This window comes from Silene latifolia, chromosome 7 (assembly GCF_048544455.1).
Source record: "Silene latifolia isolate original U9 population chromosome 7, ASM4854445v1, whole genome shotgun sequence".
NCBI classification, from domain to species: domain Eukaryota; kingdom Viridiplantae; phylum Streptophyta; class Magnoliopsida; order Caryophyllales; family Caryophyllaceae; genus Silene; species Silene latifolia.
In genome coordinates, this window is record NC_133532.1 from 83100177 (window position 1) to 83121884 (window position 21708).

The following is a 21708-nucleotide window of genomic DNA, read 5'->3' on the forward strand; positions in this document are numbered from 1 at the left end:
AGACGGCCTCAAGGTACTTAGTCTTCCCTTGAGGCGAAAGGACAAACAAAATAAAACAGATAAAAAGCGTCGCCTCCCCGGCAACGGCGCCAAAATTTGATACTGTCGTTTCGTACCAAAAATAAATACCTAAGTTACTACTAACAGAAGTCAGCGGTAAGTAGGGTCGATCTCCACAGGGAGGCTATGTTGCTATCTATCTGTCTAATTCGGTCTGTCAAGGTGTCACAGAAATGGGGGTTTTGAATTGATTGTGAACTAACTAAACTACTGAAACTAAAGGCAAGAGAAGGGAATAAAGGAAATTAAAAAAAAATAAGAGAAAGGAAGTATGCTAGGAGTCGGTCTACCGTGGCAGCTATCAGATCTTATACTATCGGGAATACTAAGGCGATTAGACTATTGATAAGAAGAGCTATGGTCGTCACCTTTCGGTCCTTAAACCGCCCTAGAGCGTAAACAGCTTAACTTTCGCCCTCACTGCAATACCCTATTGTAATTAAGCAAGCCTTCCCTTCCAATCTTTCGATCTAGGTCGTGGTTAACTAGATTTATGGTCTCCTGCATGCATTCATTCGACCGGATAACAATTAAATTGCCTAATACAATTCCTATCGCAAGACTAATCTATATAAGTCAATTAAAACATCGCTACCACGGCTTCCCTAATCCTAACATACTACGGGATTTAGCTATGCATAATTAAATAGAGAACAAGAAATAAAGGAGAAGTAAACATTAAATAAAAGTAAAGAGAATAAGGGGAAAGAAGAATTACTGAATAAATGATCCGGAAAAACAAGGAGAGAATGTAACGGTGTACTCGAACAGTAACCAAGCAAGGGAAACAAAAGGAGAGAATGCGAGAGAGTTTTAAACTGACGTCCTAACTCCTATTTATAAGAAAATAGGAGTATAATTAAACCTAATGACGGACTTAAAGCAAAAAGCCCAACCCATCAGCGAAATCCACTCGATCGAGTGGATTAAAACCACTCGATCGAGCAAACTTGACTCAAAACCGTTCGATCGAGCAAGAAAAGCTCTCGATCGACTAAACACAATTAAGCAACTGGTCGATCGACTAGCTAAAGCACTCGATCGACTTATTTCATGACCTAAAACCACTCGATCGAGTAGTTAAGTGCTTGATCGAGTGGATCTTGACTCCAGCAGCTCATAATTCTCATTAGTTGACTTTGACTTGTCCTTTTAGCTCCCGAAACACCTTCACGCATCCCAAGACAGCAATATTTCCCGCTCCAAATTATCTCTTCCTCCAATTGCATGCTAACGGACGGTAAATAGCTTGATTTGACTACTTTCGGATCCATACCTGCAAATAAGACATAATAACCCAAAGTAGCATATTCGGGGCATTTCGTAGCATAAAACTACGATAAAAGCATAGAAATACGTGCATAAAATAGGCTAAAAATACTATATAAAATGCACGTATCAATGGCACGAAACCGTAATAAGAAACTACACTTTTTACACATTGTGCTCGAAATGGCAGTTAACCACAAGTGGGCCTAATAAGCAAGAACTACAAGGCAACCCATCTTTCTATTCATGAAAAACCTTATATTTAATTATTAGTTGGTAACAGCTAATAAACAAAGAGAACAAGGGAAAATAAGAGAGAGACGGTTGATAGTGGAAGGCAATTGTAGTGCATGCAGAAGACAGTAATTGACTTTGATGCGGATACACTTTGAGGCGACGTAAGTTTTATCTCTTTAGTTTCCAGTTTTCATTGAAGCTCATTTCAAGAATATAAATAGAAGACCATATGATACCTTTGCCGACGGACAGAGATACAACACACACAAATATAACGAGATATTCCAGATACACACAAGATCCGAGCCATAAATTCTATACTCTTATATACCGCCTCAAATATTCTATCCCAGTTTCAAATCAAACCAAATACATAAAATTTTTGTAGTTTCATATAAGCGCATAAGAGCCGTTAATCTACGACAAATTTGAAATTCATTCATTGTCAAACATCTAAATAGGCCTGAGGGTACCAATATCTAATAAGTTTTTCTTTACTCATTTTTATTTAATTCTTTTATTTTACCTTTTATTTATTTTCTCAATTTATTGTATTGACTAACCTAATAAACTTGTCTTAATAAGTTTGTTTCTAACTTTATTTTCTTTTCGTCTTAATTTCGTCATATATAATATTACAAATAAATAGTAGAGGCCGTCAGTTTGATGGGCGGTCCAGGTGCCTAACACCTTCCCTAACCGTACCTTTATCCTCGAATCCGCAATCTTTGGTTTAGACCGGAGTGACGGATCAATCCCCATTCCAGGGATCAAAAGGGCCCTTTTCCGTTAAAATTATTTATGTATGTTTTTTATAAAACCTACTGGCGACTCCATATTATTTATTTATTTTCAAAAAGGAGATTTTCTCAGGGATCTCACACTTAGGTGGGCAAGGCTGCGGTCCCCCACTGGCGGTGTGGACTATCTATCATGGAATTGGAGAATGATGGTAGATTTGTTTTCATTGCTATTATTGTAATTTGCTTATCTTAATTATACAGTGAACTTACCTCGCCGTTGTTTTGTAAAACTATGATGATCCATTCGGGGATGGTGAGCAGATTGTGACAGGTGATGGTTGTCTTTGGCTACGAGGACAAGATGGGATGTCATCACTTCGAGTCTAGCTTTCGCTATTACAAGTAGTTGTTTTGGTTTCCAGTTGTATTGAGATTTCATATACATTAATTTGGTTTTGCTTTGAGACAATGTAATCTTTTAAACTTTATACATTAATAAATGTTTCAGGATGGTTAATTTTGATACTAACCCCGGGCAACCGAGATGGTAACAGGTTCTCATCCTAGGGTGGTCCTTGGTAAGACACCTTGGTATGTGGAGGTATTACAAAGTGGTATTAAAGCGACGATTTTGGAACTTAAAACCAATGAACCAAATGACCATAGGGAGTCTAAATAAAATGAACCCGGGTAGGAGTTGTTTGGAGCTACCGCAAAGACTTGGGAGACGTCCCGACGTCGCATTGAGGCCCTTACAACTTTGAGCCGGTCAACCTGGGGGTGTTTGGAGAATCGTTGTGTGTTTGAAGTAATGTGTGTTGTACCTATAGCTGTGATTCTTGTGAAGTTGTTAGATGAAATGAGAAAATGATTGCGTATCTTGAGCATGGTAGTACTTGAGCATGATATATGTGTTATTACTTGGATTTGGAAGGGTAGTAATATGTAGGATATATCGTATGCTTGTTTAAGTATGTTTTCCCGTAATAGTTAGCTCGTTTTTGGCATGATTTGGCCGAGCACGACGGGTACTCGACCGAGTGTTCGTTTGTGTGTACGAGGGAATAGCTACTGGTTGTGATCACGCGACCGAGTAAGAGGGGTACTCAACCGAGTGATGCATACTCGACCGAGTATGTTCTATGTGTTTTGGAGGTTGGCTACTGGAGTGGAATACTCGGCCGAGTAGTCTCAGTACTCAACCGAGTAGTCCTTACTCGACCGAGTATTTCACAGTACTCGGCCGAGTGCTTCTTTGGCGGATGGTTTGTTTATTTTGAGTTGTAGGCTATGTGCTTACGTTTTCTTGGTTATATCAGCTCAACATGCCGCTAAAGAGGTCAGCTGCATACATCCAAGCTACGGAGATGACTGTGGATGAGATTGTCCGTATGATTGAGCAGCAAGATGCCCTCATGGAGGCACTCAGGAACGTGGGTAAGGGAGGTGAGAAACCGGTGGATGCATCCCAACTAAGCACCACCATTTATCGCTTCCACCCCTCTACTTATGAGGGCACCGGTGAGCCAAAGCTACTCGATAATTGGCACCGCGAGATGGAGAGTCTTCTCGAGGTCGTGAAGTATCCGGTTGATATGATGGTAGAACAGGTGGCGTTCTACCTAAGGAATGAGGCCGGGGTCTGGTGGCAGAATGTGAGGGAGGATGCTAGGGCATACTATAAGGATCAGAGATATGGTGTTATCCCATGGTCAGGCTTCAAGAGCGCTGTGAGGAAGCATTTTGTGCCGGAGCACATCCTTCACAAGCTGAGTGCTGAGTTCGATTCTTTCACCATGGCTGATGATATGACCGTCATGGAGTACTATCACCGGTTCCTAGAATTGTCACGCTACACAGAGGATATGCGGATGGGTCAACGAGGTTTAGCTCTTCGTTTTGAAAAGGGGTTGGCACCGAAGATCATGGATAGACTACCAGCTGGGGGACTCACCGATGTGAAAGAGCTATATGCACGAGCTGGGCATGCTGAGAGGTAAGTAGACTTGGCCAAGAAGGCTAAAGAAAGGAATGATGAGTAGAGAAAGGCGGAAAGTGAGAGTGGCAACCAGTCGAGCCACAAGAGGAGCAATCACGGTTAGGCTAAGGCCTTTTTCGGAGGGTCTGGGTATGCAGGGGGATCTCGGGCTTGGGGAAGAGGAGGCGGTCGGAGTACTAGTGATAACTTCAACCTTACCTGCTTCAACTAAGGCAGAGTGGGTCATAAGAGGCATGAGTGCACCAGTCCCAAAGGAGGAGGAGGCTTTCCGGGAAACTTTTCTCAGGCTCCAAGCCAGCGTTTTGCTAGCAACAGGCCATTTGGGTCGTGGGGTAATCGCGGAGGGAAGAACAACAACAATGGCGGCTACAATCGCAACAATGGAGGGTCCTATCAGCGTCCGAACAACAGTGTGACGCATAACTCGACATCAAGCCGACTACTTCGACTACCACGGTCCAGGGCGGTGGTCAAAAAAGCAGTGGGAAGCTCTTTACTATGGGCAAGAAGGAGGTAGAGAACGAAGCTCATGTTGTTACCGATACCTTTCTTGTTCATAATACGCCATCTTTTGTCCTGTTTAATTCGGGGGCAACCCACTCTTTTGTGACTAGGAGTCATGCCTTAGCTATGGGTTTGGGAGAGTATGAGCTGGTGAAAGATAATGTGTTTATACCTTAAGGGGAGTCAGTGTCATGTTCTAAGTTGTATAGAGATGTATCCATGTTGGTGGGGGAGGTAGACTTACCAGCTAACTTGTTAGAGTTTCCTATGGATGGATTTGAGGTCATCGTCGGGATGGACTGGTTGGACAGGTATGTTGCTAAGATAGATTGCAGACAAAAGAGAGTATCTCTAAAGGGGCCTAAGGAACTCAAGGTATCATATAGGTGGTTCGTAGTGAGATCAAAATCTAAGTTTTTCGCGGTGATGACTCTAAAGTCATGTTTTAGGAAGAAGTGTCCTCTGATTATTTGCCAAGAGAGAGATATGCATGTGGAGGAGCCATTGGCGTCTGATATACCTGTGGTTGGGGAGTTTAGTGACGTTTCTCCAGATGAGATACCGAGGTTACTACCTAAGAGAGATATCGACTTCAATGTTGAGCTCAAACCGGGGACGAGGCCTATATCTAAAGCACCGTACCGTATGGGCCCTAAAGCGTTGGAAGAGTTGAAGAAGCGGCGGAATGACCTATTAGACAACCGGTATATTCGGCCTAGTGTGTCACCGTGGGGAGCACCAGTGTTGTTTGTGAAAAATAAAGATGGGAATATGAGGCTATGCATCGACTATAGGGAGCTGAATCATGTCACGGTGAAGAACAGGTATCCTTTGTCAATGATTGATGATCTTTTTTACCAGCTGAGTGGCACATGAGTGTTTTCTAAGATCGATTTGAGATCGGATCATCATCAGTTGAGGATAGCAGATGAGGATATTCCTAAAACAGCTTTTCGGTCACGATATGGTCACTATGAGTACGTAGTGATGCCTTTTGGGTTGCCAAATGCACCAGCAGTTTTCATGGAGCTTATGAACCGGATTTTCAACCCATTCTTGGATAGGTTTGTGGTCGTTTTTGTAAAACGCCCATTTAATCAGAAGCCTTTAGCTATGCCTCTAAAGTAAATGAGACCATTACCATCTCGGTTGCCCGAGATAGTGAATAACAAAGTATAACAACCAAAGTACTTTAGATTAAAAATTTAGCGAAAAAGGGTTTTGTTACAATTTAACTAATACGAAAAAAAACTTGAAATAAAATTAATTATAACTCGCAGCAGATATAAAATACTAAGTCTGTAGATATAAAGCTAAGTTAGCAAAAAGTCTAGGTCGTCACGCCAAACTCCTCACTAGGGGTGGGCACCGGTCCAAAACCGGACCGGACCGGAACCGGTTTGGACCGGAATCGGTAAAATTCACGGACCGGGACCGGACCGGATTACAAAAATTCAGGTCCGGGACCGGACCGGACCGGTTGGACCGGAACTACCCACTTTTTCAAATTCCGGTCCATTGGACCGGATCGGACCGGTTGGACCGGAATAAAAATACAATTTTAAGAAAAAAAATGAAACTAACCATAATTCCGGGCATTCCGGTCCGGACCGGACCGGAAACCGGAAACTTGGAAAATGGTGGACCGGAGACCGGACCGGAATTTTTAATTCCAGTTCCGGTGATGTGACCATAATTAGAGCATATTTAGTCCCCGAATTAGCCTTGTTCCCATGCTTTTTAGTGCATATTTGGGTCATTTATTGTCTTTAGTTCTTTGCTTTGCATATTCTTTGAGGTTTTGTGTCCTTGGTAGGAAAGGAGTGCAAACCTTGCATTTTCATGGCAAAATGAGGCTAAATTGATTGAATTCAATGACCAAGCATCAAGGAGAGACAAGATTAGAAGGCCTTTGTACATACTATAGTAGATGGGCAATGATGAGAAAAGATCCTTGCATCCCCGAGGAAATCCTCAAGGATTTTATGAAGAACAAGGAAGAAAAGAAGAAGGAATGAAACTGTATGACAATCCGAGCCGATTGCTCTGAAGACGCCCGTCCCTCACCCACAATCCGAGCGTCTTCCTCAGCTGGACGCTCGGGCAAAACCTCCACAAGACGCCCGTCTTCCCCCTCTGGACGCCCGTCCAGGAACGCCCAAATCCGCCCGTTCCGTGCCAAAAACGCCCGGATTCCCATACAGTACTTTCGTCTTCTACAAACTTCAAGGAAGGATGCGCATCCTTTTCTAAGAACGGTGAAAAAAAGACCGGAGTCTCCCTAGAGACCGGCGATTCCTCAAGGACTTAATCGTCATTTAAGCCCTTAGTAAACCCTAATTTATGTAACTAATCCCCACTATAAATACCCCATTAGTCTAATTAGAAGAGCATGTTCTTCTTAGCAATCTTTAGAGTAGTTAATATCAATCAAATCTCTCTTTAATCTTATAATCAACATTTAATCAAGTTTTAATACAAGTTTTATTTCCTTAATCTCTCTCTTGTTCATCCTTTATTTTGGGTAATTGAAGATTATTTGGGTTATTATTGGGAGATTGACAACCTTCCAATCAAGCATCAAGTACTTCTTTTATTCTTTGCTTTATTATTGGAATCATTAGTAGGTATAATTCTCTTAATCCCTTTTTAAATTATTGTTAATTATCTTCATTTATTCATCATGTTTCACTTTGTTGGTATGATTGACAACCTTGCTAGCATGTTCAACATGATAATGAGTGAGTAGTTTCCTTAGCTAGGGTTAATGGGTAATTAGGGGAAACAAACATGGGGAATGATTCATGCCTAAATTAATATGTTTTTATAGTTTATTTGCTTGCTTGTTGTGATCTCAACTCATGCACATGTTATTTTTGATGAAATGCGAGCCTATGAATCCTTGCATTTTTTACCCATCACCTATCTTTTCAATGAGACTTGTAAGACATAAACCAACTCGAGTCTCATTAGACCATGCATGTAGTTGAGTAGGTAAGACTAAGTCGACTTGTAGGTGTTGTACAATCTAATCGATTCGGCTCCGGGACCCAAACTTTCCTAGGATTGTAAGATATAAACCAACTCGATCCATCACAACAATAATTGCTTGCTTATAATTTGAGAATATGTTTGTATGATCAATTCCCATGAATCCCCTATGACCCCATGACACCCTAGTGCTTTTTATCAATTGTTTACATCCCTTTCAATTCATCTTGCTTGTTTACTTTTATTTCTATTTAGTTTAGTGATCTTCTACTTCAAACTCCAATTGTGACACCCTTAGACACCACTAGTTGCAATAGAAATTCTCATCTCAATTCCCGTCCCTTGGGATCCGACCTTTACTTGCCTCTTTACTAATTGTAGAGTTGTTTGTGAAGTTATAAATTGTGTTTTGGTCTAGGTGCTCCTAACGACAAGTACTTGAAACTAAACCCTCACGAGGGATCACGACCAAAAATGGAGCCGTTGCCGGGGACAGTGTTAACTTGATTTAGATTTTCTTAAATTGTTATTAGTTGTGTCTTTCTTTGCCTTGGGGAAGTAAAACTCCTCAAGGTTTGTTCTAATTATTTTCGAGTTGTTTGATATTTTGCATGTCTATAAGATCACAAGGTAACTTGTTACCCTTTGATCACGAAATTGAAAGGACTTTGACAACCAATATAAGACTTGCTAGGAGAACTTTGAGAGGTATTGGTGAGGTTGTAGATATTCAACCAAACACTATTGAGTTCATCAACCCTTTTGCAAGAGAAGGTGAGGAGAACCCAACACAAAATCAAACACAAAATCAACCCACAATGCCTAAGTTTTCATCACATTCCGTACCCACCGAGGAGAACCTACCCAATGGTACTCCCACACCACAACATCTAACCGGAAATTTTATTGCCAAATCCGCATTTATCCAATTAGTCGAAAGAAGCCAATTTGGGGGGATGTCTAGTGAAGACCCTCATTCTCATATGGAGACTTTTTGCGACTATTGTGATGCGATTTCTCAAACCGGTGTAACTCAAGACCAAATTCGATGGGTCTTATTTCTTTTTTCTCTAATTGGCACCGCGAAACAATGGTTGAAAGGCCTTGATAAGGCTACTCTCGGAATTGATTCTTGGAAGAAATTGGCTCTAGCTTTCTACAAAAAGTTCTATCCACCGGAAAAGACTAACATGCTAAGAGCTCAAATTACGGGCTTTAAGCAAAGAGATGAAGAATCTTTGTATGAAGCTTGGGAGCGATTCAAGGGAATTTGTCGCTCATGTCCTCACCATGGACTTAGCGAGTGGTTCTTGGTACAACAATTTTGGAACGGTCTTTATGAAGAGTCAAGAAACATTCTCAACATGGGATCAAATGGAATGTTCACCGAAGTTGATGACAATCAAACTTGGAACAAGATTGAGGAAATAGCGGTCCATAACCCACAATATAGTAGACCTCGCAAGGCTACTAGAGGAGGAAAGCATGAAGTGGACTTCATTACTCAATTGGGTGCTCAACTTAGTGCTCACATTGATACCATCAATTTGAAGTTTGAAAAAGCTATGACTAGACTTGAAGAAGCCTCAAAATCACCAAAGCATCATGTTAATGCCATGATGGTATCTTCATCAATCCCAAGTGGGATATGTGAGAATTGTGGAACTTTGGGACATGACCAAAGTGAATGTAGGGGAAAAAATGAACAAGTGAATGCTTTCCAAGCATACAAGAGTGGTACCCCTTATTCAAACTATTACAATGAAAACACTAAATTCCATCCAAATCTCTCATACAAAAGCCAAAATGTTCAAAACCCTCAACCAACATACACCCCACCTCCCATGAGAAACCAAAATCAAAGACCCTTTTACAACCAAAACCAAGGTTACCAAAATCAAACTCCATACAATCAACAAAATGACCAAGGTTTTAATGTTCAAAAAGCGGTCCTCCAAATGCAAAAGAATCAACAAGAGTTTTTCACTCAAATGCAAAAGGATAGTCAAGCAAAGGGAATCACCATCAATAACATCCTAGCTCACACCAAAATGTTGGAAACCCAATTGACTCAACTAGCATCTTCGAGCTCACAAAGACAAAAGGGGCAATTACCACCTCAAAGTAATCCCCCAAGACATGAAACTGTTAGTGCCATTCACTTGAGAAGTGGTACAAGGTATGAAGCACCGAAGAAGCAAGTTGAGGATGAAGTTGTGGAAGCTAGTGATAAAGAAGAAATTGTGCAAAACTCCAAGGATGGAGAACCATCAAAAGAAGAAATTTCAAATAAAAATGAAGACAAGGTCAAGGAGAAGGAGCCCATTGTGATTAGACTTCCTTTTCCGAGTCGTCAAGCCAAGCCCAAATTTGATGACCAACTTGGAAAATTTATGGAAATTGTGAAGAATTTGGAAGTCTCAATTCCTTTCACGGAATTAATCAATCACGTGCCGGCCTATGCAAAATACATGAAAGACATCCTCACAAATAAGAAGTCGATCCGGAAGCTTGAGACCTATCGCCTTCACTAAGGTGAGTAGTGCAATACTTCAAGGGAGTTCACCTCCAAAACTTAAAGATCCGGGAAGCTTCTCAATACCGTTTACCATTGGAGACACCACGATCAACAAAGCCTTATGTGATCTAGGGGCTAGTGTGAGTGTTATGCCGTACTCGATGAGTAAAAGGTTAGGGATGGGGGAGCTTAAATGCACCAATATTACACTCCAAATGGCTGATAGATCGACGAAGACACCATTAGGGATATGGGAAGATATTCCCGTAAGAGTTGGGAAATTTTTCATCCCGGTGGACTTTGTCATTGTTGACATGGAAGAAGACTCCAACACTCCAATCATTCTAGGAAGACCTTTCTTACACACCGCGGGTGCGGTGATTAATGTAAAGCATGGAGAGCTCACTTTAGAAGTGGGAGATAAGAGCATAACTTTCAATCTTGACAAGACCATGAGAGCTCCCCATTTGCATGAACCATGTTTTATGGTTGATCATTATAGCCGGAAGGATGATAGGAAGAAGTCGGAATTCCAATGGAAGAAGAAAATTGATGATGCTCCATTCAAAGAGCAAGTGAATTGTAACAAAGAGAGCTTAAAAAGCTCACCAAAGTCAAGCAATGAAGTTGATGGCCTCATTGACCAAGACAAGAAAGTGGGAGAGTTGTCTCTATCAACTCAAGAGATCTTTAGTGATCAAGTAGATGAAGTTTGTGGTCTTTGGGACGATAAGTTTGACGGGATTTTCAATCCCTATATTGGTAATTCTATCGATAAAGACCGACATGAAGGACAACAAGGGCAAAGGTCTATTGAAGATCTTTATCATGATAATGAACAAGCTTTTGACTACTTCTTCAAGGTGTTGAGCAACATCAACAACACCTTGGACATGCCCCCATGACATCTCACTAAGGATGAGAGTTTGGTGGAGTCCTCCCTAAACCACCATTTGTAAATATATCTAACTCCCTAACTCGCATTTTAATTCCTACATTGCATTTTTTTGTCATTTTTGGATTTTTATGCCTTGATCAAGGTAATTATCATTTTTGAGAGAAGTGAGGGAGGGACTAATGATTTAATTGATGTGTAGTGCTTTAGCTTAGTGTGGGTGATGTGAATACGAATCACCTTGATGAAATAATTCTCGAAACAAGCAACCAAGATAACCCGAGTCACCAAGCATCGATCGGTTCGAATAAGAGTCGAGAAAAGTGCATGATCACCTGCCAATGGGACGGGTAAAACCGTGTGGAGCAAGGGATGGACCTCGAAAATGGGCAAGACCAAATGCATGGAATAAGCTCACCTAGTTTTTGTCATAGCCTAGTTTTTACAAAGGTCTTACCTAGTTTTTGGTTTAGTCTTGCCTAGTTCTTCCACATAGCCTAGAATTCACAAGAAGGCATTAAAGACTAGCCTTAGGCATCAAGGATTTCGGCCTATATAAGGTTTGTAGTCCTCATTTGTTTATCATCCAAATTTGAAGTAAAAACTTGAGAGTATTCTCTAAAACTTGTCTTGTCTTCTTGTGTTGTTACACGAGTAGTTTGGCTTAAGAGGTCGAAACGCGATTTCGCACCATGCTTGAACGAGGGACGTGATCCTAAGTTTAAGTCGTATTGTTTGACGAGTATCAAACAATTCACCCATTGGCGTAGCTATAGGTCTAGCTACGACAAATATCCCTTCCTTTTCATTCAAATCTCGCTACGAATATACGGATTGATCGGGTTGCACCTAGTGCATTCGGATCCTTCGTCTATTTGCTAGTACAAGTTAAGACTTCCGCTTGCGATTCACATCAATTGTGGTATCAGAGCTTCGGCTCTTGATTTCCATTAATCGAGACGATCCAGGGGTCTTGATTTCTTCACACACAAAAAAAAAAAAAAAAAGGTTACTGTTCACGTCCAGTACTGTTCACGTTACTGTTCATCAGAGAAAAAAAATCATTGTTCACGGTACTGTTCATCAAAAAAAAAAAAGAGTCGATATGGATCCCGATAATCCTAATCTCCTTCAAAGTCTTATAGAAGCACTACAAAATCTTTCGGAACTTAGCCCACGTGGAACACCACGTCGAGGTGAACAAAGTCGAGAAGAATTCAAAGTAAGTGAACTACCCGAGTTTGTGGGAGGCACGGATCCCGAGGATTACCTCGAATGGGAGAAGAAAATTGAACGGATGTTTGAGTTCAAGGACCTGGATGACGAGAAGTGTTGCAAGTACGCCATTCTACGACTAAGTCATGGAGCCTCCCTATGGTATGAAGGCTTTAAGGTAAAACGTGCCCGGGCAGGAAAGGAAAAGATATCCTCTTGGGAATCTCTCAAAAGGAAGCTACGCAAGAGATACGTCCCAGCCACGTATAGGCTCACGACGTATTGCAAGATTGCTGAGTTGAATCAAGAGAGGAGCAGTGTCTCAGATTACATAAATGAGTTTGAAAATCTTACTTTGATGGGAGGATTAGAGGAAAGTGAAGACTTGAAGATGGCTCGATTCCTTCGTGGACTAAATCGTAACATAGCTAATTCAGTTGAATTACAATCTTACGCTGACTTCGATTCCTTGTGTAATCTACGTCTCAAGGTCGAAGCTCAAGGGAAGGCCAAGCTCACCCCAACTCATGGTGAGGGTAGTCGAAGCTGGAGGAGCGAAGGACAATCAAGGCGAAGTCCGAGTAGTCGTACGGTTGAGACTACACCTAAGACGATTTCCACCCCTGAGTCCGCTCCCAAGATACCCGTTCCTAAGGAGACAAGTTTATCTAGAGTACGGTGTTTCAAATGCCAAGGATTTGGGCATTTTCAGAATGCGTGCCCAAATAAGAGAAACATTGCACTAAGGGAAGCTATTGCCGTTCGAGACGAGTTGTATGATGAAGAAGAACGATTGGGTGATGTGTTCAACTTCGAAGAAAGAGAAGAGGAGGAGAACAATAGAGATGTCGAAACTTATGACGCTCCTAACTATGATTGTGCTTTAGTTCTTCGTGCTTTGCAGACTCAATCCACACCAATTGAGGCAGAACAAAGGAACCAGATTTTTCACACCAAATGTCAAGTGAAGGACAAGTGGTGTAGCCTAATCATCGATGGAGGGAGTTGTACCAACGTTGCTTCTACAAAGATGGTGGACAAGTTGGGATTGGATACCATACCTCATCCCAAACCATATGCGTTACATTGGCTTGATGACGGGAACAAGGTGAAGGTCACCAAACAAGTCAAAGTGGCGTTAACAATGGGTTCCTATGACGACAATATCTTGTGTGACGTAGTGCCAATGAATGCATGCCACATACTCTTGGGGCGTCCGTGGCAATTCGATCGCAATGCCATACACCGTGGCTGAAGCAACGAATATGAATTGGTTGACAAGGGTAAGAAGCTTGTCCTAAGACCGATGGCACCTAGTGCTGTCCGTTCTTTGGGCACCCCACAAAGGAAAACCGCAAGCATGACCATGTTTTCAAGTGAGCAAGAAGTTGGTGAAGTCTTAAAGGAAGGTGGTTGTGTCTATCTTATGGTGGTCGACGAGGCACCAAAAGTTGGGATCAAGGATGCCCAGCTAGCGGCGCTCTTAAAGGAATTCAAGGACGTTTTCCCTGAAGATTTACCACCGGGATTGCCGCCTATTCGCGGGATCGAACATCAAATCGATCTCATTCCTGGAGCTGCGTTACCTAAAAAAGCAGCCTATCGATGCAACCCAACAGAGACCAAGGAGTTGCAGCGCCAAATCGAGGAGCTAATGGAACGAGGCTATGTTCGTGAAAGCATGAGTCCATGTGCCGTTCCTACTCTTCTTGTCCCGAAAAAGGATGGGAGTTGGCGGATGTGCATCGATAGTCGAGCCGTGAACAACATAACTGTCAAGTACTGTTTCCCGATTCCAAGACTTGATGACATGCTTGATGAGTTGCATGGCTCCGAGAACTTTTCTAAGATCGACCTGAGGAGTGGCTATCATCAGATACGAATGCGGGAAGGTGACGAATGGAAAACTTCATTCAAGACCAAACATGGGTTGTACGAATGGACTGTCATGCCATTCGGGTTAACCAACGCTCCGAGTACTTTCTTGCGGCTCATGAACGAGGTACTCAAACCATGCTTGGGAAAATTTGTGGTTGTTTATTTAGATGATATCTTGGTTTACAGTCAAAGCAAAGAAGATCACTTCAAACACCTTCGCAAAGTGTTCGAAACTCTCCGAGGACAAAAGCTATATGGAAAGAAGGAGAAATGTTCATTCTTGGTCGAGAGTGTCATATTTCTCGGCTATGTGGTTTCTAAAGATGGAGTTTCAGTGGACCAAGCAAAGATCGAGGCCATTAAGTCATGGCCTACGCCTAAGTCCGTCACAGAGGTTCGGTCTTTCCAAAGACTTGCTTCGTTCTATCGAAGATTCATAAAAGATTTCAGCACCATCACAAGTCCCATCTCCGAGTGTTTAAAAAAAGGAACATTTGTATGGACCAAGGCTGCTCAAAAGGCTTTCGAGACGATTATCCAACGGCTTTGTGAAGCACCGATACTAGCACTTCCCGATTTTACTCAACCCTTCGAGGTAGAGTGTGATGCGAGCGGTGTTGGAATTGGAGCTGTGTTGGTCCAAGGAAAGCGACCCATTGCTTATTTTTCCGAGAAGCTAAGTGGAGCTCGGCTCAAGTATTGCACATATGATAACGATTTCTACGCCATAGTGAGAGCACTCAACCATTGGAGCCACTATCTTCGCCCAAATCACTTCATTCTACATTCGGACCATGAATCCTTAAAATACATTAATGGACCGCAGAAGTTGAGCTTAAGACATGCCAAATGGGTTGAATTTATTCAATCCTTTCATTTCTCTTCGTAATATAAGGATGGCAAAAGCAATGTGGTGGCCGACGCTCTTTCCCGACGCTACTCTTTACTGAACGTGCTTGATGTTTGCCTACTTGGATTCGAGACCTTGAAAGATTACTACGAAACTGATCCCGACTTTGGTGAAATGTTTAGGATATGCCAAACAGGACCCCGAGGCGAGTTCATAACTCAAGATGGATTTCTTTTCAAAGGAAATCAGCTGTGTGTACCTAAGCATCAAGTCAAGGAGTTATTGGTACGAGAAGCTCATGGGGGAGGACTTGGTGGACATTTTGGTGTCACTAAGACTATGGAGGTCCTTAAAGAGCATGTCTATTGGCCTCGAATGCTGAAAGACGTGCAAGATGTGATTCGTAAGTGTGTCACTTGTCACGTTGCAAAGAGTACCTTCAAGCCAGGGGAGTACACGCCCTTACCTATCCCTAACCGACCATGGGAAGACGTGTCCATGGACTTTATTGTTGCTCTACCACGAACCCAAAGGGGTAAGGACGCGATCATGGTTGTAGTGGATCGATTTTCCAAGATGGCCCATTTTATTGCATGTCACAAGACAGATGACGCTAACAACGTGGCCGACTTGTACTTTCGAGAAATACTTCGCCTTCATGGAGTCCCAAGGACGATAGTCTCCGATCGTGACTCAAGGTTCTTGAGCTATTTTTGGAACACTCTGTGGAAGAAGGTGGGTACCAAACTGTTATTTAGTACCTCTCACCATCCTCAAACCGATGGTCAAACGGAAGTGACAAACCGCACTCTTGGGGTATTACTACGTGGCCTCGTGTACAAGACTCAGAAGGATTGGGATCTAATACTCGCTCATGCCGAGTTTGCCTACAACAGGTCTCCATCATACGCAACGAAGCACTCTCCTTTTGAGATCGTGTATGGCATAAATCCCTACCTACCACTCGATCTCATTCCCTTACCCGAGGGCGAGCTAGTCCACAAAAGCGCGGAAGAAAAGGTAAAATCCATGATTAAACTACATGAGCAAGTTCGCTCCAGAATTGAGTCCGTCAATGAGGTATACAAACAAAGAGCCAACAAAACCCACCCACCAAGAGTTTTCAAGGAAGGAGATTTGGTTTGGGTACATCTAAGGAAAGAAAGATTCCCAGGCAAACGAAAGAACAAACTCATGCCACGCGCAGAAGGTCCTTACAAGGTGATTTCGAAGTATGGAGACAATGCCTACAAGGTCGAACTCCCAGGAGACTACGGTGTCCACGCCACTTTCAATGTGGGTGACCTCTCTCCTTACATCGAGGATAATGGGATTGCAGAATTGAGGACAATTCCTTTCAAAGGGGGAGGAATTGATGTGAATACGAATCACCTTGATGAAATAATTCTCGAAACAAGCAACCAAGACAACCCGAGTCACCAAGCATGGATCGGTTCAAATAAGAGTCGAGAAAAGTGCATGATCACCCGCCAATGGGACGGGTTAAACCGTGTGGAGCAAGGGATGGACCTCGAAAATGGGCAAGACCAAATGCATGGAATAAGCTCACCTAGTTTTTGTCATAGCCTAGTTTTTACAAAGGTCTTACCTAGTTTTTGGTTTAGTCTTGCCTAGTTCTTCCACATAGCCTATAATTCACAACAAGGCATTAAAGACTAGCCTTGGGCATCAAGGATTTCGGCCTATATAAGGCTTGTAGTCCTCATTTGTTTATCATCCAAATTTGAAGTAAAAACTTGAGAGTATTCTCTAAAACTTGTCTTGTCTTCTTGTGTTGTTACACGGGTAGTTTGGCTTAGGTCGAAACGCGATTTCGCACCTTGCTTGAACGAGGGACGTGATCCTAAGTTTAAGTCGGATTGTTTGACGAGTATCAAACAATTCACCCATTGGCGTAGCTATAGGTCTAGCTACGACAAATATCCCTTCCTTTTCATTCAAATCTCGCTACGAATATACGGATTGATCGGGTTGCACCTTGTGCATTCGGATCCTTCGTCTATTTGCTAGTACAAGTTAAGACTTCCGCTTGCGATTCACATCAGTGGGGATAGCAATTTTCTAGGCATTTCATGCCTTAGTAGTTCCCCTACAATGAGGAACACGGGATTTGAAGAATGAAAAATGACACGGGATATGCAAGTACACGGATAGAACTGAATCCGGGTAAACCAGGGAGAATCCGAGCGTCTTCAAGGGGAATCCGCTCGTCTTCAGGAAATCCGTGCGTCTTTGTCAAAAGACGCCCGTCCATTTTAACTGAAAATTTGAAATTTTGGGACTGTCGAAGAATCTGAGCGTCCTGGTAGAGAAGACGCTCGTCCTGAAGAATCCGCTCGTCTTTGCAGAAAGACGCCTGTCTTTTTGCCTGTGCAAAATAAGAAAGCTTGCTGTATAGGAATCCGCCCGTTTTCAGCAAAATCCGCTCGTCCCGCAGTCAAAGAATCCGAGCGTTTTTGCTGAAAGACGCCCGTCTTTAGGCAAGAATCCTGAACCCAGAATAGGCAGAATCCGAGCGTCCCGAAGGAAAGACGCTCGTCTTCCCCTGCAGTTTCAAAATTTTCGGGTGTTTTAAATACCCCTCCCACATTCATTTCTTCATTCATTCATTCAAAACACTACCCATAAACCCCAAAACTCAAAACCCTCATCCTCTCCATCACCAAAACAAGATTTCCTCAACCAAATTCAACAAAATCAAATCCAAACTTCCTTTTAACAACAACTAATCACTCCTCTTCCAACAAAAATCAAACCAAGCACCAAAATCTGCAACCTTTGAGTCGATTTTTGAAATTACAAAGGCAAAGCCTTTCATCTTAAAATCGATTTGGGTATACTTGGAAATTGAAGGTTTTCACTCTTTTCTTGGTATTTTCATCAACGGCAAGAACAAAAGGATCAACAAAGGCGCCTAAGGCAAAGGCACTCTCAACAAGGCAAAAATGTCTTCAAGCAAAGAAAGCCTCATTGGCTATGGTGGTAGCTAGTTCAAACTTGGAAGTTCAACAACAACAAATTCCTCCCTTGGAAGCAACAACATCAACAACTCCGGAAATTGCTTTATTATCAAACTATCCGGAGGAGATGCACAAACAAGCTTATAAGGATCGGGAAGATGCATACTTAGCCCAATATCCACCCCTCCTTCATTTAGCTAGGCAAGGACTAATTGATCCTTCATGTCCTTTGCCTAGTTGGGCGGATAGGGAAGTCTTCTTTCCAAGTGCATCTAAGGGTGAGATACCGGGTGACGATGAGGTTGTCGGTGATGAGGTTGTTGATGAAAGCATTGATGAAGAGGCTAATGAAGAAGAAGAAGATGATGAAGGAAGTGACCAAGGAAGTGAAGAGGGAAGTGGTGAAGAGTCCACTTCTATTGAGGAAGATGATGATAATGATGATATGGTGGAAGACTAGCAAGCTTTAGAGGCTCCTACCCTCTTGAGGTTTGTCTACTTTTTTCTTTATTTTATCTTGATCATGATTGGAGAGTCCTAGCAACATAGAGGACTAACACCTCGGCCTCATTGAGGTGTTCTTATTTCATTCCCACTTTTGAAAATCCAAAATGACAAATTTAGTTTCATGCATTGCATCTTGTGTGCATGAACTACACCCAACTTTAGGACATTAGAAATAATATCTATCTCGGTTTGGGGAAGTACATGCATACGCAACGGGAGGTAATCTAAATTACGCTCTCCGTCATAAACAAAAAACCCATGCATCATGTAGTGTAGATTAGTGTAGCTTGCATTTAGTGTAGAATTCATGCATCATGTTTGCATAATTTCCCATCATTTTGGCCATTGAGGACAATGCCCATATTAGTGTGGGGATGGGGAATTCTAACTTAACTTTTATTCAAAAATCCAAAAAAAATCAAAAATTTCGAAAAACCATAAAAATTTGAAAAATTGAAAAACCAAAAACAAGTTCATTTCCTTTGTAGTATAGTCATGTATATATTGTTGTATATATTGTGTTTGTTCTATCCTTGTTCACATTGATTGACTACGCCACATCCGAGATATGAAGATCATGAAGACCGCATGGTATGATCTTTCCAATCTCCTTTTTCCTCTTTATGTTAATGACTATGTGGCTTTATTTTGATTGATGCGGTATAACAATGTGAACTTAGGACTTGCATTTAGTTTATATGTCATGTTAGTTGGTAGAATCATTTGCATTAGGATGTTTATATGTTAGTTGCATCATGGCATGTAGTTTGCATGTTAGAAAAATTTTGCGAAACCGTCTACTTGGGAAGCTTGACAAGTGTATATAGGCCCTAGTAGATGCTTTTTCTTCTTAAGACTTTGCTTGTTAGAATGCTTGTAAAACACCCTAGGATGTGTCATGCTAGTATCCTTTGACCCATGGATTAAGGCCTAGTCAAGAGTACCTTGTGGTGTGATAACTCCTTGGCTACCGTTTATTCCAAGGTGACCCTTGAAACCATGCATGCATCCATCATCCATGTTCTACCACATTTTTGTCATCAAAGGGAATGGGCACAAAAAGAAATCAATTTGAGTTCAATGAAATGAAAAGTGAAAGAAAGTTTGCAAAAATGCATCAAATGAAAAGAGGAGCAAAAATAGACTCCTAAAGCTTCAAATATAAGGCACCCTCACTACCTATGGGGTGACTTTGAAAATGTTCAAAAGAAATGCAAAGAAAAGTTGAAAAGTTGTCAAGTGTTGAATTGCCAATGATCAAAAGAAATGGCAAGAAAATATTCTCAAATGTTATATGCCACAAGAAATTGGGGTGAAAAACAACAAAAAAGCAAACTCCCAAAGTGAAACTCAAATTCTATCGATCCCTTTATCCATCGTATCCACTTTTGTGCATGGTAGAGAGGGGACGACCCTTCTTCTTGTCTAGGCAAGAGGGGGAATTCCGCGATCCTCCAGTGTTTCTAACACCATAGGGAGTCTATTCTTGACAAAAGCATTTAACGATTGAGGACAAAGGTACCCTAGCTTGACACAATTTGGAGGTGATTTATTTGTATCCTTCTAGGCTTAGTAGTTTGAAGAAATTGCATCTATAAAGGAGTGTGTACCCTTGAATTGCTTCCCTTGTAGATAATGTTTGGATGTGTCGCCATTTTGGCAAGACCCACCATGCCTTGCAAGAAGGCATCCTACCTCATGGTTGTCTTGTTGTGAGTTGAAGGGGCGGAGTGAGACCCGCTAATTATCTCATATCGGCTATGTTATTAGGTTAGTTTAAATAATGGTCCTAGTCTTTGTCACCTGTTTACTCGGGACGAGCAAAGGTTCGGTTTGGGGATATTTGATGTGACCATAATTAGAGCATATTTAGTTTCCGAATTAGCCTTGTTCCCATGCTTTTTAGTGCATATTTGGGTCATTTATTGTCTTTAGTTCTTTGTTTTGCATATTCTTTGAGGTTTTGTGTCCTTGGTAGGAAAGGAATGCAAACCTTGCATTTTCATGGCAAAATGTGGCTAAATTGATTGAATTCAATGACCACGCATCAAGGAGAGACAAGATTAGAAGGCCTTTGTACATACTATAGTAGATGGGCAATGATGAGAAAAGATCCTTGCATCCCCGAGGAAATCCTCAAGGATTTTATGAAGAAAAAGGAAGAAAAGAAGAAGAAATGAAACTGTTTGACAATCCGAGCGGATTGCCCTGAAGACGCCCGTCCCTCACCCACAATCCGAGCGTCTTCCTCAGCTGGACGCTCGGGCAAAACCTCCACAAGAGGCCCGTCTTCCCCCTCTGGACGCCCGTCCAGGAACGCCCAAATCCGCCTGTCCTGTGCCAAAAACGCCCGGATTCCCATACAGTACTTTCGTCTTCTACAAACTTCAAGGAAGGATGCGCATCTTTTTCTAAGACCGGCGAAAAAGTTACCGGAGTCTCCCTAGAGACCGGCGATTCCTCAAGGATTTAATCGTCATTTAAGCCCTTAGTAAACCCTAATTTATGTAACTAATCCCCACTATAAATACCCCATTAGTCTAATTAGAAGAGCATGTTCTTCTTAGCAATCTTTAGAGTAGTTAATATCAATCAAATCTCTCTTTAATCTTGTAATGAACATTTAATCAAGTTTTAATACAAGTTTTATTTCCTTAATCTCTCTCTTGTTCATCCTTTATTTTGGTTAATTGAAGATTATTTGGGTTATTATTGGGAGATTGACAACCTTCCAATCAAGCATGGAGTACTTCTTTTATTCTTTGCTTTATTATTGGAATCATTAGTAGGTATAATTCTCTTAATCCCTTTTTAAATTATTGTTAATTATCTTCATTTATTCATCATGTTTCACTTTGTTGGTATGATTGACAACCTTGCTAGCATGTTCAACATGATAATGAGTGAGTAGTTTCCTTAGCTAGGGTTAATGGGTAATTAAGGGAAACAAACATGGGGAATGGTTCATGCCTAAATTAATATGTTTTCATAGTTTATTTGCTTGCTTGTTGTGATCTCAACTCATGCACATGTTATGTTTGATGAAATGCGAGCCTATGAA

The 21708-nt window shown here is 41.7% G+C and overlaps 1 protein-coding gene and 1 non-coding gene across 2 annotated transcripts; one reads left to right on the forward strand and one right to left on the reverse strand.

The window, feature by feature from the left end:
• Positions 1-3634: 3634 nt before the first annotated feature.
• LOC141590299 (uncharacterized) lies at positions 3635-5940 on the forward strand. Its single transcript, XM_074410899.1, has 3 exons — positions 3635-4305; positions 5262-5409; positions 5701-5940. The coding sequence occupies exons 1-3, from the start codon at positions 3635-3637 to the stop codon at positions 5938-5940; spliced, it is 1059 nt and encodes a 352-aa protein (XP_074267000.1).
• Positions 5941-8993: 3053 nt separating this feature from the next.
• LOC141593584 (small nucleolar RNA R71) lies at positions 8994-9100 on the reverse strand. Its single transcript, XR_012521658.1, has one exon. It is a non-coding gene; the product is annotated as a small nucleolar RNA R71 (small nucleolar RNA).
• Positions 9101-21708: the final 12608 nt, after the last annotated feature.